We start from the raw sequence: 27,130 nt of genomic DNA on the forward strand, positions 1-27,130 counted from the left end.
TGTGGTGTAGGGGCAGCCTTGTCTCATTGTTTCAACAAGGTTTCTTTGGTTTCCCCTCTGTCTAGCTGTCAGCGTGAGATGAAAGCAGTGATGATGAGGTCATGACGAACACGGAGACCTTCTGCACAACAACACACCCACAGCCTTCACTCACATACTGAGGTCGGACTAACATGGGATTCCGATGTATTGAATTATATTTGGATAAAATGTTGGATATCAGCCAGTCAAACCTCAGCCACACATGAGAAACACATTAGTTTCCTCTAATTTTCATCCAAAGTTTGGAGCCATTTTATTGGTGTGGCTCTAGGGTTAACAATGTCGGCCATTGTGACTGAATGAACATGGTAACTGATAATAGTAACATTCTGCTTACGTTCATCATGTTATCATGAACTACTTACTGTTAGAATATTACATTTCTGGAACGGTTAAACAATAAAAAATTGGTCTCCAGTCTGGTGCTGTTAAAACATTCCAGAAGAAGTCAGTCGACAACAAGATGATGTTATTAAAAGACCAATACTCCATGGAAAACTTGATTGAAATCTGGCTTTCATATTAGCATCATAATTTGTGTCTCCTCATCTGATCTAATCAGTCTTTGCTTTGTTTTGGATTCTTTTTTGCATTTTTTCCACCTCAACCAAACATAAAAACTTTTTTTTGCAATATTTCAGCTTTTTTCAAAAATGTTATTCACAGCATTTCCCAGCAAAATAACAAATTCATGGAAACACACATATTGTCACTGTGAGCATGTTAGCATGTGGACAATAGTGTACGGCTCATATCACAGGTGAGCAGAATGGTACGTGTCCACAGGATCAGTCGTTTCTAGGCCTCCCTTTCGTTGTCTGTGTACTGTAAGCAGCTGTGCGATGCATTCTGGTCGTGCTGGGTGGCTTTTTGAGAGACAGGGAATTAGTTGCCCACTCTTCATTTGCATAAAGCTGAGATCTTGGCTAGTTTATGCAAATCGCCAAACATATCTTCAGAAACACATTTCAGTCAGCTTTTTTCTTAATATACGAGTAAGTTTCCAAATGAGCCACCATGTTGGTCTGCTTTGAAATTCGGCAGCTGACGGCCCATGAGTGGCGTTCGCCTAATTGTGTGCAGCCCGGGAGTGATCGCAAGGGTGTAGCCTGTGTTGGTCGAGTGTCCAATGCTTGGAAGATCCAAAAACACCCATGTGGACATGTACCATACAGCCTCACAGAGCTTTTAACATGGCTGTGCAACTTTTTATTTAGATGTTAACATATATTGTTTATGTATAAAAAGCACAATGTTGTAAATACAGCATAAGCACACTAACATACAAAGACTTGCAGTCCCACCAAACACACACACACACACACACACACACACACACACACACACACACACACACGGATATTTGTCTCTTCCCTCTCTTGGGATCCCATCACCATAACAACTAATGCACAGTTTGCTGTGAGGCCCCGGTGCAGGTTGAGTCACGCAACAGGAGGCAGCACATCACTACGGTCAATCTCCCCCTTTGTTTACCAGCCCATTGAGACAACCTAACACGTTAACAGAAGCATCAGTGAATCTGCTCGGCTGTGTGTGTGTGTGTGTGTGTGTGTGTGTGTGTGTGTGTGTGTGTGAGCACGCAGTTGTTGGGCGATGTTCAGTGTCATTATTCGCCGTTTGGCCGATAGCCATCAGGATATTGAGTGTGTGGCAATGATATGATGATCTCACAATCCCATGTAGTGCTGCCGTGCGTACGTGAGTGATTACACCACCCCGTACGCTCTGATGCCTTCATCAGAAACATTTTGCTTTTCTAGGAACTCAACAACAAGTGTATGATTGAAAATGTGCATTGTGTGCACTGTGTGCGTATCAACCACAACCGAGTTCAACTGGCTGACCCGATATTGAGTCAAAATAACACGAGAGTACTTGCCCTGAAATATAAACACTTATGATTGTTTGGTCAAAATCTGATGAAATGTCTGAGGTGAACTGACAAAAAAACAAATCTCGTCCCGGCTCTGATTGCTGTTGACAGGCTTGGTATGCTCTTCTCACTCTCTTCTGCTCACTTTCACACACGACCACATGCATTCAGACAGAGATGCCTCATGCAGACAAACACACACACACACACACACACACTTGACTGGATGCTCGAGCCGCCAGCGAGTGTGAGTCCCCACCTCCTTCATCAACTCTGACACTCCCGTCTCACCCTTATGTCACGCAACACCGCGGCTCGGCAAAGGAGGTCAGGGCAAAGGGCGAAGGGCACACACGCATACACACAAACACACACGAAAAACCCTCCGTTCCCCGCCCACCCCCCACCCCCTCTCCAAATTCACACTCAGTCGCTCGGACAAAAGTGGTCTCCTGACTGGCGTGTATGCCAGTGTTACAGGACAGGAGGAAAGTACAACCAAAAACGAAAACTATGACAGAGGGAATTCAGTTCAAGTGAATATGAACAAGGGTTGCACACACACGTACAAAAAAACAGCCATATGGTTCCTTACCTCCAGGAGGAGGCTGCTTTCATTGACGGTGTTGCCCAGTGGAAGGCTCTCTTTCCTGGGTTCAGGGTTAGAGGATGCTGCGCTGTTGACGTGCTTCCTGGAGGTCTTCTCTGGGTTCGCTAGAAAAAACACAAAAACAAAAAGGATAGGTGAGAAGTCGTGCGATCAACGGTGTAGAAAAACGATAACGAAAGAAGGAAATCACTCCTTGATGTTATCGCACACTCAAAGAATCAAGAGACAAGTCAACACAGGAAATGTAGAGAGTGACATCAACAGTGATTCTCCACAGTAACAATTCTTCCCACAGCCTCTGTCTTGCGATATGGCAGCGAGAGAGTTGGACGGACACTCAGACATGTGGCGGACACATTAGCTGTAACAGGCTCCTTTTTGCACTGCACTAACGCCAGGTATTAGTCTGTGCGGTGGGCCTGTCTAACAAGACAAAACAGTGGAGGATTTCATGACTTTACGGGATTCTTCTCACACGATACGGCTGTGTACACACGCAAAGCTTCCACAAGGGTGTAGAAGACAGCATTGGAAACATCTGGGAGTTTTAAGTCCCATTTTATCTTTTGCATGGAACATAATGTGCTGATGAAGAGAGGAAATTCATTCATTCATGGCAAAAATGATCTGCCAGGACAAAGTGTAACCATTGGAAACGGAATAGGAGACTACTGTACTTTTACTATTCTGTGAGGACGAGCGTCATCCCTGCTAAAGCATCCGGCGCTGCTGTTCTCTAGCTGAGCCTGACCTCTGACCCTTCCGTCAAGTGGGGCAACACAAAAAGAAAATTTGCCTTTGGATCTCAAACATCAATCCACTTGGACAATTTAAAGAATGTCGGTGCCAGCCTGCCTCTTCATCGCCCTCCTGCTCATGTACCCTCTGATATTAAACAAAGTTGAAAATATGAAAATATTCTAAAAAAACAAGTCACACTCCATCCACCACAACACACAAACGATCCCCTTTTCTGCCCAGTAAGTACGCCCTGCCTACTACCAGGCCACTGTGTGTATACATACAATTAGCCTATGCGAGAGTGGCGTGCAGAACTGTCACATGAGCATTGGTGACGCGTGTGTTGCGTGTTGTAGGCATGTTTGCGTGTTTCTCTTATGGGTGTGCTGTCAGGGGGCATGTGGCTCACTCCAAGAGATCAGCCCTACGCTCCGTCACTCATTGTAGCAGGCGCAGATTAGTCACGCAACACATACACACTCACACACACCCACCATAGCCTCATCGTAAAGAACTATCTAAGTATAAATGTATGTATCTTCCGATGCTACGTATAGTCCCCACCCCCATCAAATAACCCCATTTCGGCTTCCGTTCCTCCCCCTTTAACCTTCTTCCATCTCCTGTCCTCTGTCCATCCCTCCCCCCTAATCAACCCCTCCTCCACCCTCCTCCTCCTCCTCCTCCTCCTCATCTCTACACCATTTCTTTGTTCCACTCGGCATCGCAGGCGATCAGCGACCGATTTCGTGATGCTGGAAGAGTTTCCCGTCTCTTAAATCCACTCTGAAGCACGCAAAGCTAATGCGCCCCCCCCCCCCCACCCTTTTTTTTAACCCATACATTTTTGTCTGCATGTAATTTATTCCACCAGTTGCAGCGGCAGGTCTGTTCAAGCTATGAGTAAAAATAAAGGCCTTAATGATGTGCTGCTTCAAATCCGGATAAACGCTGATGACAGGCAGCTTCGCAAACTCATAAACGCCAGTAATAACCTTAAGTATTTTGTCATCACCTCTGCTAGGTGCAAATGCATACAAACAAACAGACTCAAACAGCCACACACACACACACACACACCTACACACACACACACACACACACAAAAAAAACGTTCTCTTGAATCATTACAAAAATCAACCAACCAGTGGAAAGTAGTGCTGAGGGAAATGAATCTAATAAGCCTCTTTATTTTCCTCCTTCAACGCCTCATGTATTTTTGTTTTCTCTCTTACGGCAGCTTTTGGAGAGGATGCGGCGTCAGGAAAGACAAACATATGGGATGATTAATTATCGGCACCGGCACTTCCTCTGCCAACAATGCCGGCTTTATTCATCGTCGCCCGTGTCTTCGACTTTGCTTTTCTTTGCCTCCATTTTCTCCCTCTCTGGTCTAAAAAGGAAAACAGAGTAGGTAATGGTGAGGCGTTTAAGTGCTCGGCGTGAGGACGGGGTGTTAAGTAAAAAGTGACAGGTAGAGGGATACGGATGCCGCCAAAGGGTGAGGCTGAAAGTGTCTAGCTCCTTTAGACGAACGACTCTGTCTTTCCACTTCCACTTCGTGCAAAAAAAACATCAGGACCACCCGCCCAAATAATCAGCTCCAGTATGATTCGATTTGCACAATTTCAGTCACTCAGGACTTCAACTGGCTGAGAGTATGACTGCAGAGTCTTTAATGACATCATACGAGTTGGATTTGTTGAAACGAGAAGATAGCGTGTTATTACGAAATGGAATTTGATCGAAATAGATAGAAAAAGTGAGGAACAATGTGATCATGATTGCATTGGACTGCTTCTGGTGCTTCTGTAATGGTGAAAAAGCTGCCAAATGTGTTCCTCGTCTACAAAACGTTCACTGCTGCTTGTCGTCAGAGGCTAGAAATGAGTACATGAGAAAAAAAAAAAGAAGTGTCTGTGTGTGTGTTTTAATCGCGTATTAATTTCTTCAACCTGTAGGGGGTGAGGTGAGTTTGGCCTTGTGCCACACGGGTGTGTAGAACAGCCTGGGTGTGTTTGTCTGTTTTCAATACCTTCTCCTCCAAAAGCCACTTCCTTCCACTACACCAAGCGCAGCTGAAAACGAGAAATATGACGAGAAAACAGAGAACAGAAAGAAGAGAAGGAAGAGCGATGTCTCCGCGGGCCTGCGGTGTCACTGACATGCTCTCATTCTGGGGATAATGGAGATTAAAAAAAACGCAAAGAACTGTCTCGCAAAATGCGGAGATGAATATTTCAATACGGGCCTGTACATCATGAGAGCACTGGATTCAAAGGTGGCATGGCATGACATTATGTTGAAGAGCCTTGCATGACTCAAAGCGTTTCATATGAATCGTGAGGACAAGGGTAGCATGCATTTTGAGCTGTAGGTGATACTCCAGGTCCACTCTTTAGCTCATGCTCCTGTCTGCAGCGAGGAGCAGGTAAGTGTTCGCGCATGGCTGCTCATAGACACAACACCAGCTGCTGTACGGTCCTCACCTGCATGCGCCCCACTCCCAATTTCAAAGAGTCAAACAGGTGCTTAATGCAACTTTTGAAGTGTTTCTAGACATTATATTTCATTTTGCTGTTGGTTTTTAAGTCATTTGTAATATGAGATCAAAAGGAATTCTATTGGAGGATGCAAATAAGTCACAAGCAGTGGTGGAAAGTACTCAAGACAGCTAAAGTGACTCGTGATGGTAACCCTTTATAATACACATAAAGTAATAAATTATACATTTATAGATAACTGTGCTTAATGCATATTCTATAAAGCATTTCAGTTGTGTCTGTTGACAGTGGAGTCACTATTAACTCAATTTTGATTAAATATAAATGGCAAATTTATAGTGAATTAAATTAAACATTACTTTTGATAATTACTTCATTGACAGTTTTATTGCAGGACTGCTTCCTCTGCTGAAGTGTATCTATCTGAATCTTTGTGTTACTTTTACATAAAAAAAAAGCGAGGCATCTGAAGGATTCTGGTGAATGATTCATTTTTTTCATGAGTCATTTTTTTTTTTTTTTTTTTTTTTTAACAAAGATTTAATTTTGTTCAGTTGTTTTCCAAATAACCCCAAATCCCCCACCACCCACCATGTGATCTTTGTGTTCAGACTCTCTGTCACCCTGATTTCAGCAGCATGGGTGCCATCTTTTGGCAGCTGATCCTCTGCTGTGTGTTTGACTTGTAAAAGAAGAGCTCCGGACCTGAACATGCGAGCGCTGTGCAGCGCAGCAGTCTCTCCCTCCCCTCCCACAAGGCTTGCGTGAGTAGAGAAAACTGTGTGTGTGTGCATATGTGTGTGCTGAGGTTGGGTTGGCTTACAGCCACTTCCTTTGCCTATTCCCGCCCCCTTCCCTCAGTGCTCTTCTTCTCTGTCTCTCTCTCTCGTTTGCTCTCTCTCCACAGGCAGAGGAAATCCACAGCGGAGAGAGCAACACCAACTCAGAGAGAGAGAGAGGGAAAGAGAGAGAGAGTAGCTGGCCGATCAAGGGCTGGTTGTCACGCGAGCGAGCCGTCTGTCAATCTCCCCCCCCTTCCTCCTGACAGGGTGCTGGCGGCTGGCCAAGGCCTTGCGTGCAAGCCGGCGAGCCACATTAGCCCATAAAGAATTTCATAATAGCAACAGCTGTTAAATATTGATGACTGCTGGCAAGCGCTCAATGGTGCTCCGCAAAAAGGTTAAGCCTGCACTGTAATGGAAGCTAATACTTCATTATGCCACAGATCAAATGTCCGGATCTCGCCCTGTCCAAATCCAGCCCGTACTATTTCAACTTTTTACTTGTTTTTGTAATGTGGCTGAGAGAAAAAAAAGAGCCACTGAAAGAAGGTTTTGGCATTTTCATAACTTTTTGAAGACAAACAGGAGCTTTTTCCACTTGTGTAACTCTCTCCCAGCGGATGGATATATATGCCTTGAATTGCAATGATTCGATCTTCAATCATACCAGTTTCATTAACACTGGATTGAGGTTTATAATCTTTCCGGTATTGCTTCGGATGAGATTGTTTTTGTGTCCACTGTTACGTATAAGATTACATTTGAAGGGATTGACTGCCAGGATTTAGAGCGATTCTCTTTGTCTGCTAACAAAACAACAATCAATAAAAAAAGTACTTTCTCCGAGGCAGTGCAGGAATCAAAAATATTCCTCTTTCGGAGGAGATTAAAATGTGAGTGAGTGATTTTTTTGTGGGGAGTGTGCTGGGGGAAGTCCGTCTCTGAAGATCGATTCCTGAATAGAACATAAACAAAGGCCTTCCTTGGTTGTGTGCCTAGATACTAAAGTGAAGGGGAAGCGATATTATGACAAAGCAAATGGGATCACACAGATTGGAGGCCGGGATGTAAACTCGATTGTTTCCACTTCTCTGTTTTGGTTGGCAAGCAGGCGCTCTAGTCACCGTGTTGTACAGGAGTAATACATCTTGACACACGAGCCCTCGGGCAAAACAGACTTGTATGGCAACTACTCTGCAGTGTGTACACTGCTACTGTATGGCTTGACTACATGGGGCACCATAAAACTGGCGCCACACACACACACACACACACACACACACTGGAGGACCATTATAGCAATCATAACATGAAAGTCATTGAGCGGCTTCTATAAATAGAGAACATGGCTGATTGTGGCGCACATGTTTTATGTGAGCATGATGTTTGTCTGCAGAGAAGATTGGTTTTCTGATGAACCCGCTGAACGAGCTTCGCACATACAGAGCCAGCTAAGAGCCTGTCTAAACACTCCTAAATTTGGCTTGTCAAGCCTAGGGAAAATTAACCACAACATAAGGCCAACGTGGTGCAATATTTATACAGACAATTAGAAAAACTAACAGGACGCAAACGGATGGAGGCTCGAGCAGAGTGTGCTTCGGCGTGAAACGATGTGCTCGCCGCTCACACACACACACACACACACACACACACAGGCTGCATTCAGGCGTGTGTTGCGTGAGATGAGCCAGTTATGCAGGAAGGCTTTTAATTTGACTGTACCCAAATGAATGCAACAGTGTATTTTCTAATTGAAGACAACAAGACGCTCCAGTCATCCAGCCGATGCCGGTGGATCCGACACGCTCCACCAGCCAAACGTCAACCCCGGGGGCCCCCAGTCCGCTCAGTGGGGGTGAACTCAGGATACAAAGTCCCTGGTGAGTCACATACGACGGAGCAGTAACCCTGCCTGGAGGCTGGACAACAATACACATGTACAGTTCTCAAAAACAAACACACAGAGTGGGAGTATATTTTGTTGGTGTCGAGGGGAAACTCCATTGTTAGGTCTGTTCTCCCCTCTCTTCAGCTTGCCTCCTTCTGCTTCTATATTTGTCTCGAACTTCCTCTGATAGTATCATTTAAATAGTGACATAATATAATATGACTCTGTGGGAAATCTACGGACTCAGTTGAGCGTACGCTTTCTACAAAAATGTTTAGTCTGGTGGCCTATAGTAAGTGATTTTTTACTGGTGAGCCAAATGTAAAATAGTAACAACTGAATACTTACTTTTACTATTGGAAAATTAAATTATATAAGGAAATATTCGCGCATCATTCACATCCGAGATATATTGCAATAATCAGCTCCTGCATGCAACTACGTGCTTGCGTGATTACTCTATAAATAGCTTGTCCTTGGATTCCTGTTTTGATGAGCATGACTGTGGCTTGTTGCTCTCTCAAGGAGCTGGCGGTTAATAAAAGTTGCATTCAGGAACCCCACCTGGCCACAATAAAGCGCCACAAGCCTTCTATTTCTGTCCTCGCACAATCTCCGCTTTCACAAGAAGTCTGCGATACAAGGGCTCAAAAATTAACGTACAGAGCGGCGCGTCCTCTTCGACCGTAAAGTTTATGTGCACTTCTTGCTAGATGCTATAAAGCCCATCTCACAGATTTTTGGGTTTAACGAGAGATACATTTGAAATGAAAACCTCCCGTGCTTCGTAAACAAACAAGGAGCTTGGAAACAGATGTGCCATAAGAGGTGGATTCAGTGTTTTAAAGTAAATATGATCGGTATTGGAGGGGGGGAGGGCGCTGAGTGAGAGACTGGCGGGGATAAATTATTTTTAGGTCCAGGACTCGGTCCAAGAAGTAAATTTGCTTCATCAACTGCAGAGCACAGGACGGCTGGCTCACAATGTATAGAATAAACAACCAAAAACACACCAGTGGTTTTGACTCTGCTTATTCATACTTAGGAAATACTTAAGTCATCCAACTCAGGGAATAATTATTAGTTCTCTCCCCCTGTACTTTAGTCCGGCTGCATTCCTGCATGACAGGGGAGGAGGGCCGGACAAAGACGAGAGAGGAGAGCGGAGGTTACAGTCTGCGGTACCACATGCACCTCCACTGGCTTCCTCGTGTTGCGTGCCAACCAGTGTCACTCACATTATTCAAAATAACAGGGAGGAAGAAGCACAACAAGCCTCAGATTATCCCTCTCAACTTTTTCTCCTCCCTGTCGGCCACTCAAAGGCATTCATCCCCGGTTTTGTGGTCACATGCAAACTGAACATTCAACAGGTTTTCAGGAAACGGAACCACACCTTTCATGAAAAGTTTGATTTCATCAGTGATCCTGTTAGCTTTTTTTTTTCTCTTTCTTTCTTTTTTTTCTTTTTTTTTTTTATATCTATGCAGCCTCCACATAACAAGCGGGTAATCTGTTAAAAAGATTATGGAGCCGTTTCGGCCCATTGAGGCAAATAATAATGGGCAGATGGTCCCCCAGGCTGAATCCATATGGGAGGGAAACTACACTAATGCTGCTGTAGCACGCAATGCTAAACAAATGCTAACCACTGAGAGACGGGGTGGAAAGAGCACTTTACGACTTCACCAAGTTGTGTTCATTTTGCTGAGCTTTTACACAAGAAGGCATCATTTTAGTGGAGGAGAAGTGGCTGACTAAACGTACTAATGAGTGGTTCTGAGCGAGTTCAGTGGAAGTGCACGCAATGATACCCATGAAAAAAAAAAAAAAAGGGGTGGAAAGAGTACAGTACAGAAGCAGTTTTACAGTCTATGCTTAAACTCTACTGGGGCACAACATCAGTGTCCTGTGAAAACCATGTAAACTCCAGAACATCAACTTTTCATGAGCTCAGAAAACACACTTATTTTTAGTTTTGTGACAACGCATTTAAGCTAATCCAGAGGGGGTTTTAAATTGTTTATTTAGCCCCAAAAAGAGGGAGAGTTTTCTCAAAACATAAAGGAACATTTATTATACAGCGTAACCCCTGGAAGGATCCACGCCGAAACGCTGCACACACATGCACAAACACACAGAAAGGCCCACCGATGTGTAATTAAATGGGTGTGAGGTGGTTAATGTGCCCCGGGTTGAGGGGGATCAAGTGATGGCCATGATGCCGATCATGCGTTATGCATGAGAGCCATTAAGTTGTCAGTCAGAGGACACTGTCAGAGGTGTTGTGTATCCGATGTGTGCATACCTGTGTGACCAATCCGTGAAGCAGGTAATCTAGAGCGATAGCATGACGTAGTATTTACAATCTCTCTTTTTTTCCCCGCTCTCTCAACCCTTCATGGTGTCCTTTTTCATCATATCCAAGTCCATCCAATTTCATCTCCTATTTCAAAAAATAATTACAAGACTGAAAAGAGTTATTTCATGCTTTGTTTTACTTCACATATTTAAAGAAAGGGTGCAGAGCATTACAGCGGCGGACCCTGTTTGCAGTGTGAGGCCTCACACTTTCAGCCTGATTTGATTTTACTCAGCAACACCTATCAGCTTCACTTTAGCATGAGCGACCTGTCTCCGGCGTTTCTCACCAGCAATATCACACAACAATTTGGCCTCCGACAGAGCTAATTCATTAAGCGACACGCTAACCCAACAGTAATCTGATTATCTTTCACCTAACACCTCGCCCCCTGTGTTGCAGGGTATAGGCCGGGGCAGCAAGGCGAACACCGGATGCTCACGGAAACACCCCCGGGCCATCTCAGCTGCTTTAACATCGAAACCTAAAACATGATGAACGTGGATGCTGAAAGGGTTTAGAGAAAACGTCAAAAATGTAGTGAAAGTGAGGACAGATTTATAGCCACACACAGCAGACATGTCCTAACAAGTGTTGGATTTTAAAGTTATATGTTACCATCATCCAACTAAAATATTTTTCCCGATTAGAACAGCTTAAGTGGTGGATAAAACCCTCCAGCAAATTTGGTTTCCATACCATAAAGAACTTAATTAACAACTTCATTAATCCAGGTCTGAATGAAGGTTTTCCACCTTGACATGAAAATATATGATATCTTCAAATTGTCTGTCTTGAGCACTGAGACAAAGTATTAGCTACAGGCAGCTTCACCCCAACAGCTTTCAGCTTTCAGCCAAAAGCGTTGGCATTTTTCTCTGGATGTGATCTGTGGGCAGACAGGTATAAACAAATGAGGTGAATACAGTGAGATGTCCATTGTCTGGACATATCGTGACTGTCCACTTCACATTCTCCCATCTGTGCCCCTTGCATGTCATCACAACACTCTAATCCAGGCCTGTTTATACCAACAGTGTTTGCTCCGATCACTTAATTTAGCTCGGGGAGGGAGGACATATACCCCCTGTGACGATATGTGTGTCTGTGTGTGTGTGTGTGTGTGTGTGAGGGGAGGATATAGGGAGGCGGAGGGCTTGATGGGAAGTGATGGTGGGATCACGCAAGCTTGCTAAAAGAGGCAAAGTCAGGGGAGAGTCACGCATGGTGGGGCTTTGCTTTAGATGCCATTCAGTCGCCACTCTACTTCCTGGCATCTGGTGTTAGCGTGATGCTACGCGTGTATATATGTATGTGTTATGTTTAATTCCCAGCCAACTGAGGAGATTTCCAGAGTGTAAACAAACACCGACTTGTCTGCTCTCTCCAAACAGCCTGTCGCCCTGAATAGGAAGACTATTTTTCTCGCTGTACATGCAACACTACCAACTGTAGCGCCCTCCACCAGGAGGCTATTCAAGCATCTCTGAGCTGCTGAGTCTATAGAGAATCACTTTCACACAGGATTACGAAACAAAACGTCATCACATGAATGCTGTCCATGTGCTTATGGTGCCATAGGATTGGCCATACTCCAATTTCCTTTTAGCGTCTCCATCACCGTTGCTCCGCCCTCAGATTGCAAAGCCACAGACTGTAAACTGCAGAATACAGAGATTTACCTGGCAGTGGTAGGAATTGTGTGAACTCGTCTGGCATGGGATTGAACGTAACAGACGTGCATTTACATATAAAAAAGTCTGGCACTGCAGGTTTAACATTAGACATAGCTAGCTAGGTCTTACTTACGGGTAAGCTTACGGGTAAGGGAGTGACTTCAGTCAAAGCAACATTTGGCAAAATGTTAGTACAACAGTAAACAAAGACATTCCTGTGCATGCATATGTGTGTGTGTATGTGTGTGTGTGTGTGTGTGTGTGTGTGTGCGTGCGTGTGGTTTTGTAAGTCTACATTTATTGCAGGTCAGCCTTCATTTTTTTGATCCGTGCAACACCGTAATTGTTTGCGCACTTATGTGTGTTTGGCCCCGGTGATGACCTCATCAGCATGTGGTTCAATCTCCCCGTCCCACCAAAATGAGATTCTGCTTCTCACGGAAGCAAAGTCGGAAGCAAGTGGTTAGCGAGTGTGCGAGCGTATTTTGCATGAGAGAAAAAGAGGGATTGTTTTGGATGGCGATTCAGAGCACAGTGGGGCTAGGCGGGGTCAGCAGACAGAATCGAGTGTCTCCGTCCGCTGACCCAGAAGCACCCGTGTCCTGGGATGACACAGACAAACACAAACACTGAACTGTATGTTTCACCGTCTTGAACTTACTGTACTATTGTCTGTCTAAAGTTCATGTCGGCTGATACTTGGAGATGGGTACCAACATTTTCTCCAAATATAGACATTTTCTTTCCCTTGGCCACTTTCCGTTGAATATAAAGTAGTTAGTTTCAGAAATCAATTCTCGTTAAACATTCAAAATCGCGTTACGATTATAGGAAATTAAAACTCATATTCTTAATTCTTTTAATGTCGGATTGCTGCAGGATAATGGCATGTGACAAAAACAATGCCAGAGCCTGGACTTTCAGGGCATCTTAGCCAAATTAGCGTAAACAGTTTAGATTTAAAAATGTCACATAGATAGTCGGGACGGAACTGAGCAATAGCTCAATATATCTGCTTATGCTCTCATACTTTGTAAAAATCTGCAGATGGCAGAGAGTAATGCTGCAGCAAGGGATAAATGTGGAAAAAGTTTCAGAGGAAATATCCCAGGCTAATTTGATTTATGTAAATAGTAGGTAATATCCACTCATTATATAATTTGATTTGTTAGGATTTGCGTTACTTATAAAGACAGCTGCTTACAGAAATCCGGGATGAAATGCAAGATGAGATCATGTGCATCTGATATTTGTTTTCGAGCTGGAGATTGAAATGTAATCAAACAGAGAGGCATGCATGTATCTGTCAAGGAATCGAAACAACAGAGAGTCCTGACGTGACTTCGGGAAATTAGCGCTTCAAGAATAATTCAGTTGAACAACGAAGGGCACTCCAAAGTCAAGGTTCACAGGGCCCTTTAAGAGGAAGGGCCGCAATTATAAGCTGAACTCCTATATAGTAAATGCTTTAAGTTGAACATCGGGACCTAATGCGCGCCACATGCTCCTCAAACTACCCTTGCAATTATCGCCTCCACACTAATCAACCTCACATTACATTACTGTGTTAGTAAACCACCATTTGGGCTGAGCAGCGTTTAAACTTCATCTACGGCTCTTTGGTGTCACCCCACAGCTTAAAACCTGTGGGCAACACTGCTGGACCAGAACCTGCATCAGCCTTTTAACTCCCATTCTTGCTATTTCTTAACTGTCACTGAATTTAAAGGGTCACTATGCCCTGGTTGAAACTAGAACAATGTTACTCCTCACAAAACTCTACCTCTTCTCTCTTTTTCGTATCTCTTCTCCGATGCTGCGACGCCCAGTTTCGTTGCAAAAATCATCAAAGTTTTATTTAAACTGAACTAACTGCAATGCTAAGTGAGATGGGAGTTTTTATGAGGCTGCTGCAGTCTTGTGGTTTCAAACCCCGGCTCAGAAACCCAAGTAGCTGCTCAGTCCTTTGAGAGCTCCAAAGTCAACCCCGGTATCATGGCTTGGTTTAACCGAACACTTAACTCAGCTTGCATCTTCATAAATCATATATTAAAACTCAGAGATATCTTCTAATAAAGGACAGATTTAAAATGATTTGAAGATCGGGGAATATTCACTTTGCTTTCATAAACACAGCATGTGATTTCCAGGCAGAGAACCCGCAACGGAGGCACCTCAAACCCAACATGTCTGAGGTAGAAGTGGAGAACATGTGTTTTCGAAGCCGTTCATCTAGAGCTGCACTGTTCTGTACAGTACGTCACTATGCGGGCCAGTCCTCCAGTATTTTATGCTTGAAGTCTGATTTACGAGCAGGACCACAGAAATTCCTTTGCAATAGCTTCAGGATGTTTCTGGAATAAGAGAAATATCTTTGATTTGGGAAAGTATTAGCAGCTCAAAACACTGCAGAGTTATTGTCGCCAACTCACGCGAGGCTGTGCAGCCCTCACTCTGTTGCATAAGGACGTTGTAACTTGTGGCATGTTTTTCCTCGTCTTCTCCTCATGAGCTCCGTTGTGAAATCTGATGGGACGACTTTCCATGACTGTCAGTTCAATAGAGCAGACAAACAACAGTATTTGCCTCATATAGTGGTTCGGTGATACTGACATAATTTGAGCATTTGAATGTTTTGTTAACTTAAAGAAATTGATGAAATGTCTAAAAATTCCCAAGCTAAATGTCATGGATAAATTAAAATGATTAAGTTAAAGTAGGTCTAATGGATAAATTAGTAAAAACAGTCAGCTAAAGGTGGATTGCATAAATGGCTAAAATGGTTAGCTAAAAGTAAACAGTTGAGAAAGTTAGCCTAGGTCGGCTAAAGTTAGCTAAAAGTAGGCTAATGGATAAACTATTGAAACTGTTAGCGGAAAGTGTTGGAAAATGTGTGACTTAGCCACATGGACTGGATGAAAAGTGGAAAAGCTAAAGTAGCTTGATCGATAAATGGTTGATGTAGCTAAAAAAATACTACATAAATGGTGGCAATAGATAGCTAATAGTAGCCTAATGAATGAACAGTTAAAATCACAAATATCAAGGATGGTTGGCTAATCCATGCAGGCCGAGTGCTAATGCAAGCTGGCTAAACATCGACAACTCCAAAAAAATTGAACAATATCCAGTCTTTGATTAGCAACACTGTTAAAAAGCAACACGTTTTTAACCAGCAATGGGGGTGTCAATGAGTTCAGCTGACAGTGTCCAGAGTGCAGGACTAGCCGGGAGAAGGGGGCTGCATATGTAAGCCCCTCATGTGAGGACGGCTCGCAAAGATACTAGAATGAATAAGTGCGGATTGTGGGGAGGGTCTGCCTGTAGAACAGAGTTCAGGATTTCTCGCTGCTCCTGGAAAAGCCTGTGTGGCTTGCTGAAGGATTCTTGAACAGCTCCTGCAGGGTCTGGACCGTCCATTCCGTGGCCAGTCTCCCGTTACACACACACACACACACAAAATAAACACACCGAATACCCACATCCTCCTCACCCAACAACAGTACTGCAACTGTTTCTCATGTGACAGAAGGGGGGTGAGCTGTTGAGCTGAGGGAGTGGCGGGGAATAGCGTGCGAAGGCCTAATACAATGTTTCAACCCCAGATGGGTCACATCAGTAGCCCGCAATCAACAAATTTGGCCCTGCCAAGTTTACACGCTTTACATGTCAAAAGGGACGGCAAAGGGAAAAGAGAGAAACCTGTTTCTTCTTTTATCCCCCCCTCCCATGCTTCTTTTTATTGCCTGCCACAGCTTATAATTATTAATTACTGTGACTGGTTTTTCCATTGTGGAGAGAAGAGAAGAGAAGAGGAGAGGAGAGGAGAGGAGAGGAGAGGAGAGGAGAGGAGAGGAGAGGAGAGGAGAGGAGAGGAGAGGAGAGGAGAGAAGAGAAGAGAAGAGAAGAGGAAAAAGGATATTATGGGACATGGACAGAAAATAAGAGCGAAACTCAGTGGGATGAGAGCAGAAAATAACAGAGAGCTGGCTAATGACAAAGTTAAAATTCTTAGTACAGCAGAAAGTGCTCAGCAAAAGCTCTGCGGTCAGCCGATCCATTTCCTCACTGACATCAGTGATTATTACCAGCACCGCAAAGCCATTTAAGGCTGGCAAAACACCTTTGTCTCTGTCCAAAGTGGTTAGGATGAGCCGAGAGGACACCTGGAGTGTAACTTTACACTGAGCGCTCCATAATGTGTTCACAGTAGGGATGTTTGAATAAGGCAGATAATATCACTGTCTCCGGAGAAATGAGGCTCGAGATAACAAAAGGTTCATCATCCTGCGCCACATTATCAGTGACGAATCACACACAAAGCATGCCTTCACTTGCACAAACACATACAGGAGCAGAGATACAAGTGCATAAGAGATATCACACACACACACACACACACACACACACACACACACACACACACACACACAGCTCTATCATCTCTTCCCATAGCAGTGTGTGGTCTTGTCATTCAGGCTTTGTTTCCACTGTGGCCTCTCATCTTTAAATAGCCCGCTATAATCTGTCCATTCAAGCACAGACACATCTAGTTGCGGACCAAATTTTATAATGCACAGTTTGAAATCCACCATTTCAGCGCAGACGTGAGGATCTGCGAGCCCAGATGTACGTCAGGGTTGTGCACATGATGATGGGGGCTCATAACATCAGTGGAAAAGGAGCTCACGCTGAAAGAGATCGACTGGAATTTACCGAATGGTCACAAAATGATGAAGAAAGAGTGCCTGGACGCTTTCTGCTTCCGCCTTGTGTGTTTCTGCTACTCGGGAGAACTATTTGACAAACTGTTGTGGGCTAATAATCATGGTGAACTTGTTTATGGAAGAGCACTTGCGTTTTCAAGCATCAATTCCCACACTACTGCCTAAAACTCTGACTAACAAAGAAGAGGCGGGAGGGGGGGACAAAAAAAGATTGGAATGCTTTTTGTGCAGTAAAAAAAAAAAAAACGACAAAAAAAAAAACACAGAAAGTAGAAGAAAAGATAAAGAGAAGCCCGGGTGGGAACTGTAATAAACTGAACAGAGAATGAGGTTCAAAGTCTTTTTCCCACCGGACAATAAAACATGAAAAAGTATGTGTTAGGAGGATGGAGAAATCCTCTGTGGTTCCACTGTACTGTGAAGGAGAGTCAGATAGAGCTCCAGATGTGTCTCAAACATGCCTCGAGTTTCACTGTGATACTTAGTGGGTCTTAGCAGAGCGGACCCGGGGTTTGTGTTAAACCCAATCCAGTCTGGCTCGCGTTCACGCACAGCCAGATGGTTAGCACATGAGAGATAGATAGTGAAGTTATGACTTAATTGCACGGTTATCTTTTTAAAGATGATTGTACGCACCCACCCACCAAATGACTTAGTAATTTTTGATTTATTGCGTAGCTACCAATGAGATGATGAGCGCTGTTCCTGCCGCACAACACTGTGCACTTTGAGTCCTCATCATTAACAAATACTTTAAAGTAATAGATGGGGTTTCTGCTATTCGTGAAAGCTTTTTATTGCAACCGCTTTTGGCTACCTGTAGGCATGACTCCTCATGAGAAAAACGCTCTAAAGCAGGTGTTAAGTCCGTCCTATTAGCTGTATGACTCCGGCGTTTTTTCGGAGCCTGATGTGTATTTGAGGAAAAAAAATGAAAGCACTTCCAGCAAATGCAGAGGATATTGTAACACCTCCCTCATTTCAACACTTCCCCCCCCATGTGAAAGTCAGCGCCTGACATCACCTCTCCTTTCCTGTCTCTCCCTCACCTCTCCTCGCCTTGCGCAGCGTTCACAGCTTCCCCCTGTCCAAACATTTAGTCTCATTATGCCACAAAAGAGAAGATCAACTCCGATCGCCGGGGGTGAGTCACCGAGGCAGGGGAGAGGTCGAGAAAGTGAACGGGGGGAGGAGAGAACAAAGATCAAGTGATTAGACCTCTTTGTTCTGGTTTGGGGTGGAAACATTATCTAATAGTTAAAAACTATTCAAAAAATAAAAATCTAACTTTGATATTTCTTTCTTTTCGATATTTCTATTTTTCCATCTTCAACCACCAAAATGAAAAAATAAATAGAATAACACAATTTTATTTTATTGCGATTTATATCTAGCTATTTTCATGATATGTCAAAACTGTTCAAAAGGGCTTGAAAGTTGGATAGAAACACAGTCAAGATGCCATAGTTGCCTTTCTGTATCTCTCATTCATTTTCTCTTGACTCCGAGCCAATCAAGCTGGTTGATATACTGCCAACGGGAACCTAAACCGTTTTGCTTCTGGCATCTTTTGGTTAGCATGTGTGTCTTTTTGCTCTTACTTATATCACATACGAGTGAGTGTAAATTTTGAGTCTGGCAAGGCATCGCGCAGCGTCATCACGTTCACTGTTTCTTTGAGGAGCAAAATCAAAGACACTTTGACGACGGAGAGGGAGAAGAAAGCAGGACTTTGCTTCCGATTTGACCCGTTCCAGGTGCAGATGTTTTGTGCGTGCATTTCTGCGCAATGACTGTCTTTGTGCGTTATCTCATCTGATCAGTGTCAGCTCTACGACAGCTCTGTATCCTGAAGGCATTTGGGAGCGTGTGTGTGTGTGTGTGTGTGTGTGTGTGTGTGTGTGTGTGTTTGAGAGTGCACATATGCAGCATGAGTGGTGCATTCATACGAATGACTGCACCACTTCGGTGTATCCAAGTGATGTGTGTGTGAGTGCTGTCTTTAGGAGTAATTCCACCTGATCAGTGTTTACTATGTCAGCTCCATATCCTTAAGATGTGTGTGTCTTTGTGTGTGTGTGTGTGTGTGTGTGTGTGTGTGTGTGTGTGTGTGTGTGTGTGCGCCTATGTGGGAGGGAGAGAGCTGGGATTCCCTAAAGCGTGTTCAGTAAATCCTCAACCGGCACGGATTCCCAGGCATCGCGTGCAGCGGGGTGGGACTCTCGAGCTAAACCACGCCTCCTCCACACACAGACACACACACACACACACACACACACAAACAGAAACACACATGCATACACTCACACACGCGAATAGTAGACAACAGATCGTAACAGAGCAAAGTGTAACAGCTAGGTGCGAGGCTTAGCTGGTGTCGTGGGAGGGTTAATGGATTTCAACCATTTATTCACCTGTCATCCCCATTAAATCCATGGCTGGCCCTTCCGTGACCAAATGAGACCTCTTATCTCCATAACAGCCCTCATCTGGTTAACCTCAACCCCCGCTCTCTCTCCAAAGGCGTGTGTCAGTGGAAATACATATCCCCCGTATGCTCCCGGCAGCACTCATGTGGAAACACAGGATGATACTTATCTCATGCGAATAAGAAAGCAATAATCCGATATACCTGCTTTTACAAGGGATGCCTTCGGAATAATCCGCAATATGCTTGTGATTTTGTCATGGCGGTTACACCTGAAGACAAATGTGGTTTAGAAGCTAAAGAGCAGGTTGGGCTGATGAGTCTCACATGTCGGGGGAGGTTGTGGTTGCAGTGTGGGTGGTCAGTCCACAACAGATCCGAGCACTGACAAGAAAAACCAGTTGAGCTGTGTGTGGATGGTGGATGTGTGTCTCGGGGTGGGTGGAAGGGTGAGAGTGCAGCCTATTATGGTCGACTGTACCAAAACATGTCATTGCTGAGAAATGGCTGGCTCTCCACCTCCAAAACTATTTCCAGTGAAATACATGCTTTTCGCTTTGAGCAGCGTATTCTACTGTGCAACTGCAGATAAACAACGTCTGCTTCCTCCTCGGATTGTTGAAATATTTACCCGTGAAGCTGGACTTTCAATTTGGAGAGTGTTAAAATCTGGCGCCCAGTTGTGAGTCAGACCTTGGTGGGATTGGTCCCGTGCGGACGTATGGGTGGATAACTTGGCACCAGGGCGACATACTGTAAAGAACCATCTTTCGACGGGAGGCTAATGAAGCTGCACAAGCTCCAGGTTTACTGAGCGAAAACGACTGATCAGCAACTTTCTGGGGCTCAGAGTGCAGTTGCAAAGTTCACTAAGCTCATTGTGAGGCGTCAGCGCAGCTAATATTTCAAGTGCACGGCGCAAGAGAAGATGGACACTTCACATGCTAACAGTCAGTTCAGTGGTAGGAGAGTACAGCCACCAGCGGAGCCAGTTGGTGTATCAGTTGAGAGGAAAGTCAATGCATCTTTTCCATTGAGAAAAGCCTTCAGTGCCATTTTTTCTCTTCTTCTTACAATGAAATATACTCTCCAGTTCTGATATAACTGATGCTCGCAGCATCTCCACTAACCCCTTGAGCAGCCAGTAATGGAGGCTCCTCGCCCGTTTTGCTGGTCGTCACACCTGAACCACGCTCGTAGCTGCCAGGAGTTTCTCACAGGACACTGACTGGTTCAGCTCCTGTGTGTTCGTCCGCAAGCGCATGGGCCGGGCAAGATGGATTGGCGAGATCACGTGATCAAACCATCATGTGAATCCAGCTGCGTTGCGATGTAATGAAACTCCCACATATGTAGAAGAACTCATCATACACCAAATTAGACAAGTGCACCACTCGCTGGGCCGTCATCGGTCTGTGCTTCAGGTTGTAAATCTCGATAAACATGGCAGCTGTTCTGGCTACAAGTCTTTAAATGTCAACATATTTCTTCCATCATGTCTGAAATGCTGTGGTGCTGCATTTTTATTTTGGGATCACGGGCCAGTCAGAGCAAACGATGCCAGCCCTCTGGGAAACATTACGCCTGATGTCTGGTTAATAATACCTGAACAAGGTCTTTGTAGCACTTTTATTGTTGCTGTTTCAGTCCTGACTTCATCTGTCCTTAGGTGTTTTTTGTTGGCATTGAAATAGCTAAATGCCTATTAATCATGTGAAAACCCCCAGAATAAAAAGCCTGTCTGGCAGAGAGCTGCACTCTTTTGACCTGTCATTCTCTTAATGAATAATAGCGCAACAACTCCATAATCTGACATATAATTTGGTGGACATTATTCCCTCATCTGTTGAATCACTCAGTAACAGGTAAAAGAGATCAGGAGGTCCACAAAGGGTGTCCCTGGACGGATGTATTACTTTTAAAGAAAGCTGTTTTGCTCTGTTTGCATTGCTGCTTTTTTTGAAAGTTTCAGGAAATAAACACTATTCAGCTATTCAAAGCACAAAGCATGCAACCTGTCTCTTCATACAAGTGTACAGTGCATAACCGCTAATCCGTGTCCATGTGCGCAGCCTTGATGTGTAAACCTGACACCATGACAACATGTGATGCACACCACCTGTGCATACAGCACTACAAAGACTTCTCTGTTTTCGTGGAATGGCTCTTTAATTAGCCTTTAATTGAGCCACAGCTCCCACAGTTAGGACAGCGAGACACGACTGGACAGCTGTGGAACGAACAGGAGGGGAGCGGAGGGAGATTAAACTGTATGAATGGCTGGAAAATGACTTTTTCCCTACATCAACCAGTCAGTAATCCGTCATTCTCAATGCTGTGATCAGCAGTTATGAGAATTGCATGCATTGTGACGCAGGATCTTTTAATTTACACGGAGATGAATAGGCTGAGGCGGTTAGGTAAGCGCACACGCACGCACACACACACACACACACACACACACACACACACACACCTCTAGACACCAAAATACTTCATGATTTACAAACCGCATCTGAGAAGTTATGCAATGTTCAAACATGTGGCCAGTATTGAAAACAAACCATGGCACGCAACGGCAGCGAGGTCATTTTAAACACTGGAGAGACTTACTGCTCCTCTCTCTCTCTCTCTCTCTCTCTCTCTCTCTCCTCTCTCTGAACCTCTCTCAACCCTCTCTCTCCATCTCTCTCTCTCTCTCTCTCCCATTCCCAGAGGAGCACTTGTGCAGCTCGCAGCGAAAGTGGTCAGACATTATTAGCTCAGCAACAAGCCACTGAGTTTTTCCTGACATCAGATGAGGCCTTAAATAGACTTAACACCGCAGCAGGGACACGCGATGTCTTCTACTTTTAGAGCCAATCGATGAAAAAAATCGGCGCGATCCACAGGCAATTTGGAATGAATGAGAAAGAAAGAATAGGGAACGGAAAATGACAATGTCGATTAAACGGCGCCAATCGCGATGACGAGGTGATGATCTGAGAGAACAGAACTAAAGCGTGCACTCAATGGCTGATAAGAAACATGTGACTGCTCCTTTGAGGTACCGTGTGCTGTGTAATTTTCATGTAATCGCTACCACACTGGGGTGGCAGAGGGCCAGACAAAAGGTTGCCTTGCTGACTCTAAAACCACTCCAATACATCTCACTCTCAATAATCTTTGTCATGCACGAATCCCCAGTGTAGCCCCAATCGTGGTATTGTTGACCAATGAGATGCCGAGACTCAGCTCACTGAGGCACCACGCGCTGTTAAAAAGCCAATTTGTGTGAGGGGGGCTGTGTGGGAGAACCTGGCACAAAGAGTTGTTTATAGTGAAAATGTGTTTTTATGATTTGATTATACTAATCTTAGGAACCCGATATTATTATGCAATTCAGATTTTATAGGTATTACATCTTGAATTTGGCAGGAGCCATCAGACTGAAATGCCCAGAAGATGGTAACCAGAAAGAAATCAGACGTGAAGTTTGGTCCTAATTTGGGATACTGTAGAGTGAGACTGCAACTACAAAGGGTTGAAGGAGAGTTTATCCGACTTTTTGGTCTACTATAAATGTTTATAGAGTAAAATATAAAGATCGATTATATTTTATATATCTATATATTTCTATCACAGATGGAAATGCTTTAAAAGATACAGTCAGGGAGAATAAAAGTTGTCGCAAATAAGAGCATATGCTAGACATGATAAAGTGTGAAGACGCTGTAAAAAAAAAAAAAAAAAAACAAGATTCCACCACTTGTTTCCCATATCCTGCCCTGTCTTTTGGCAGTTGCAGGTGCCACAAATTGCAGCACTGATTCAGCACGTGATCCGAATCTACAGACTGTTTTGGGGTTTTTTTTCATAAGAGAAGTCAACAGCAGTAAAATCAATGAAAGCGTCACGTGTGGATTTTCTGTTTGGTGTTAGTTTTTGTGTTTGTGTGTGTGTGTGTCGCACGCGTGTATATGCGAGCAGCATCCTGTGGAGAAGCAAAGGGAAACTGTACCATTGTGTCGGTGTGTGTCGACACCTCCTTCCTACCTCCTGCCACCCCAACACTTCAACTGAAACGGATGTACAACAATAGAAAGCGCTATTTTTTTTTACACTTACTTTGAAGGTCTATGCTTTGTAATACTAGTAGATCTGTATCACTGTATCACCAATATGCAAGCTTTATTCACTTGGGGATCGAGAAAGCCAATTTATTCTTAGATTCTTTTCTTCCTCCAATTATCTTGATTCCTTTTAGCATATGTTTAAAGGGAATACATCTACTACTACTGGCTCTTTAAGAAGTATGAGTCATGTTGAGAACAGTTTTTGGAAATATAGTAACCTCAAATCCTATTCGTGAAAATGTTCTTCTTTGAAAGCATTTTTGCAATTTTCATTTTCAAAACTTTGTGTTTCAAGAATTTCCTTGACACATTTTGCAGCATCGTTTTTGTTTCTCTTGGTTGAGTCAGCTGTAACACCCAAAGTAATGGATAAAGGGTTGCAAAAGTTTGCTGCAGTAATGAATGAACAGTTCAAAGGCTAATAAATGTAGGTAAATATATTAGAGAAGCACTTTAGCTGTTAGCTAATTAGCTAAATGTAGGTAGACAAATGGTGAAAATCATTAACAAAAGCAATAAATGGTTAACAAAGTTGGCTTAAATGGTTGAATAATATATATCGTTAACCAAAAGATATACATCAGTTAAATAGTAACCTGAATATAACAGATAAACCTGTTGAAATAGCCAGTTAACTTAACAGGACGCACAACTCAAACAGCTGAAATAGATTAAATATAAAATATTGAAAATTGTTGAAAAAGTTAGGTCAAAATAATTAAAGATATAGTAAGATACAGAATATATATTATAACTATATTATATATATAAAGATATATAATATAGTTATCTAAATGTTATCGATAAATGGTAAAAGTAGCTAACAAAAAGTAATAGCATGTTAAACAGTTGTGCCTGTTAGAGTTAAAGAGACAAAAAAAGTTGATTACCTATTCATCCAGTTATTGACTATGTGTAAACTGATGTCTTTTGCAATCTGGATTTTTACTCCAGCCCTAGTCTCTGAGTTTGGACCCATGTGGGATCAAAGGCCAGGCGCTGAAATGTTCATGGGCGGAGATTTTATTTCAGGAGCAAATTTGTCTCATGTGACTTTCACGTGTATTCTCCAGCACAATCCAAGAAGGAAATCGGCAAAAGGTGCAACTCTATCTGGTCTGGTCACCAGATCCACTTACTGTCTTAATGCAAGACATGGAACACGAGAATCCTCTTTGGAAAAACATAAATGGGGTATTGAACATTCTCTAGTAAGCCCCGGGACAAGAGGGAAATGCCTCTATGTACATCAGGAACGACACACCATTAAATTCACATTTACTCAGATTCCAACTGGATGCAACAGCTGTGTGGAGAATGAATTACTACGTGTAGTACTAGCACGAGGGATGGAGGGATGAAGGGGAGGATACACATATGGAGGGAGAGGTGGATTGGCACGAGTTGCCAGTAATGTATTGCTTCCACAGGATGCCCTGCACGCTCAAAACAAGCCGTAATTGGCCTTGATCACGCTCAGCCATTGAAACATACAGTAAAAGTGACAGGGGCAGGGGAGGGAGGGGGAGGGAGAGGGAGAGAGAGGAAGGGAAGGGAGGGGAAGGGAGGGAGAGATGGTAAGGCTTTGTGACAGAGTGATTTTGTAGAAGAGGATGAACTGTAAATATTGACCCTGAGAGAGAAGGGCAATATCTGTGCGCTGTGTCGTGTGTGTGTGTGGTATAATATCATTTCCCTGCACCAGCAGGGAAATGATATTATACACACATAAAACACACACACAGTTCAAGCTCTTCACTGGCCTGGAAAAAGCAGCAGTAGTTATGAATCTTATTGAGTCGAGATAAACATCACGCTGGTTTTAGAATCGTTACAGTGGTTCCCTGTCTGGTTTCAGAACAGATCTGTTTCCTTGTTAATCTGTGCGCTAGTAAACGTTTAACCCTCTTACATTTGTGGTTTGTGTTGAGTTTCTTGCTCTGATGTACATTTCTTTTTAATCTGTCTCTTTATAGTTTTATATGTATATACTTGTTATATAGCTGTGTGTCAAACATCTGCGGTAGAAACCTTAACAGACCTGTAACTCCTTTTTTCCTCTTTTAGTTCTAAGTCCCTTTGCACCAATAGAGCATTTTTTTTCCACATCATAAAAGGAATCTGCAGACATCAAGTCAACTCTGCTTTTGGATAAATGAATGGAGATTTATTAGAGGCTCTACAGAGGCTCACCCCGAAACTCCGCAACCTCATATCAGATGGCTTTTTGACCCCTTTGCACCCATGACTAATCCTCATGGCAGATCAGGCCTTCAGCTTTGGAATGCACTTCCCTGCTAGCCACAAACATTATTAACTTCGGAGTGTTCAAGACCTTTAAGTTTAGGAAGGCACACATTTTTGCCTTTATATGCTGCTGGGTTTAATGCACTGTCGACTGAGTTTTATAAATCACACAACTTTATCTTTTGATGTGGTGGGCGTTCAAATACAATTCTGACAAGAAGAATCGTTAACATTTTACAGCGCTGAGCTATTTTTTTTTATTTTTTATTTTTATTTGTCAAGATATTCACAGCTGCCCAGAATTTAACAAGTTACTTTTCCACCAACTCTCACCTCATAACAGAGCCTTTTCTCCACTAACAGCGTTTGCAGAGGACAACAACGTTCATAGCTGAATGAGGTTCGGTGCACATTTGTGTTTTTGTTTATGCAAAAAAATATATGTTAAATCACCACTCTGATATGGGGTAGTTATCGTCCAGATCTGAATAAAAACAAGGCCTAATTTGACATTTCAGTGAGGCTGTTTTGTCTGTCATCAATTAAATTTTCCCTGAAACCAACAGCATGTTATAGCACGCCACCCACATGAGGTTAGAATTAGAGATATTTACTGTGCACATCTGATATTCCTGCTGCTTCTCTTTTGGACTTTGTTACCATAACAAAGCGACCTGCGAGCCACATAATGTAAAAAAGCTTTTTCCTTAGTGTTAGACTTGAGTGTGTGAGAAAGTGTGTATCTCACGCCAAAAGCGTGAGACTTGGCTACCCCTGCTCATAACAAAGATCACGATTGTCATGTCACAGACTCGTTCAACCTTCTTCTCTCCCCCTCTCTCTCCTCGGCCCTTGTCCTGGCGTGCCCTCCCTCCTTCCGTCATGCCGCTGTCCCTGTTGAGCGACTCATGCACGGATACAATGTGCTCCACTGTGCCTTTTGAAGGCTAGCATTACTGTTCACACGCAATCTGTACCCAACACCGATATGCTTCTCCCTCCCTCTCTCGCGCTCTCATTTTTTCCTCTCTTCCATCTTTTATCCCCTCTTCGTTATTCTTACTGCTTATTTTAAGAACCGGGGAGGAAGCTGGTGGACCGTCAGCGGCAT

At 43.6% G+C, this 27,130-nt stretch overlaps 1 protein-coding gene across 1 annotated transcript in view; it reads right to left on the reverse strand.

Annotated features, from left to right (window-relative positions):
• The window catches only part of LOC115570445 (uncharacterized), a 66,544-nt gene that overhangs the window by 14,615 nt on the left and 24,799 nt on the right, over positions 1 to 27,130 (reverse strand). The window contains exon 4 of the mRNA XM_030399052.1: positions 2,532 to 2,650. Within this exon, the coding sequence (XP_030254912.1) occupies positions 2,532 to 2,650 (119 nt within the window). The remainder of the gene's footprint in view (positions 1 to 2,531; positions 2,651 to 27,130) is intronic.

The sequence above is a fragment of the Sparus aurata genome, chromosome 19, assembly GCF_900880675.1.
Source record: "Sparus aurata chromosome 19, fSpaAur1.1, whole genome shotgun sequence".
In the NCBI taxonomy this organism is placed as follows: domain Eukaryota; kingdom Metazoa; phylum Chordata; class Actinopteri; order Spariformes; family Sparidae; genus Sparus; species Sparus aurata.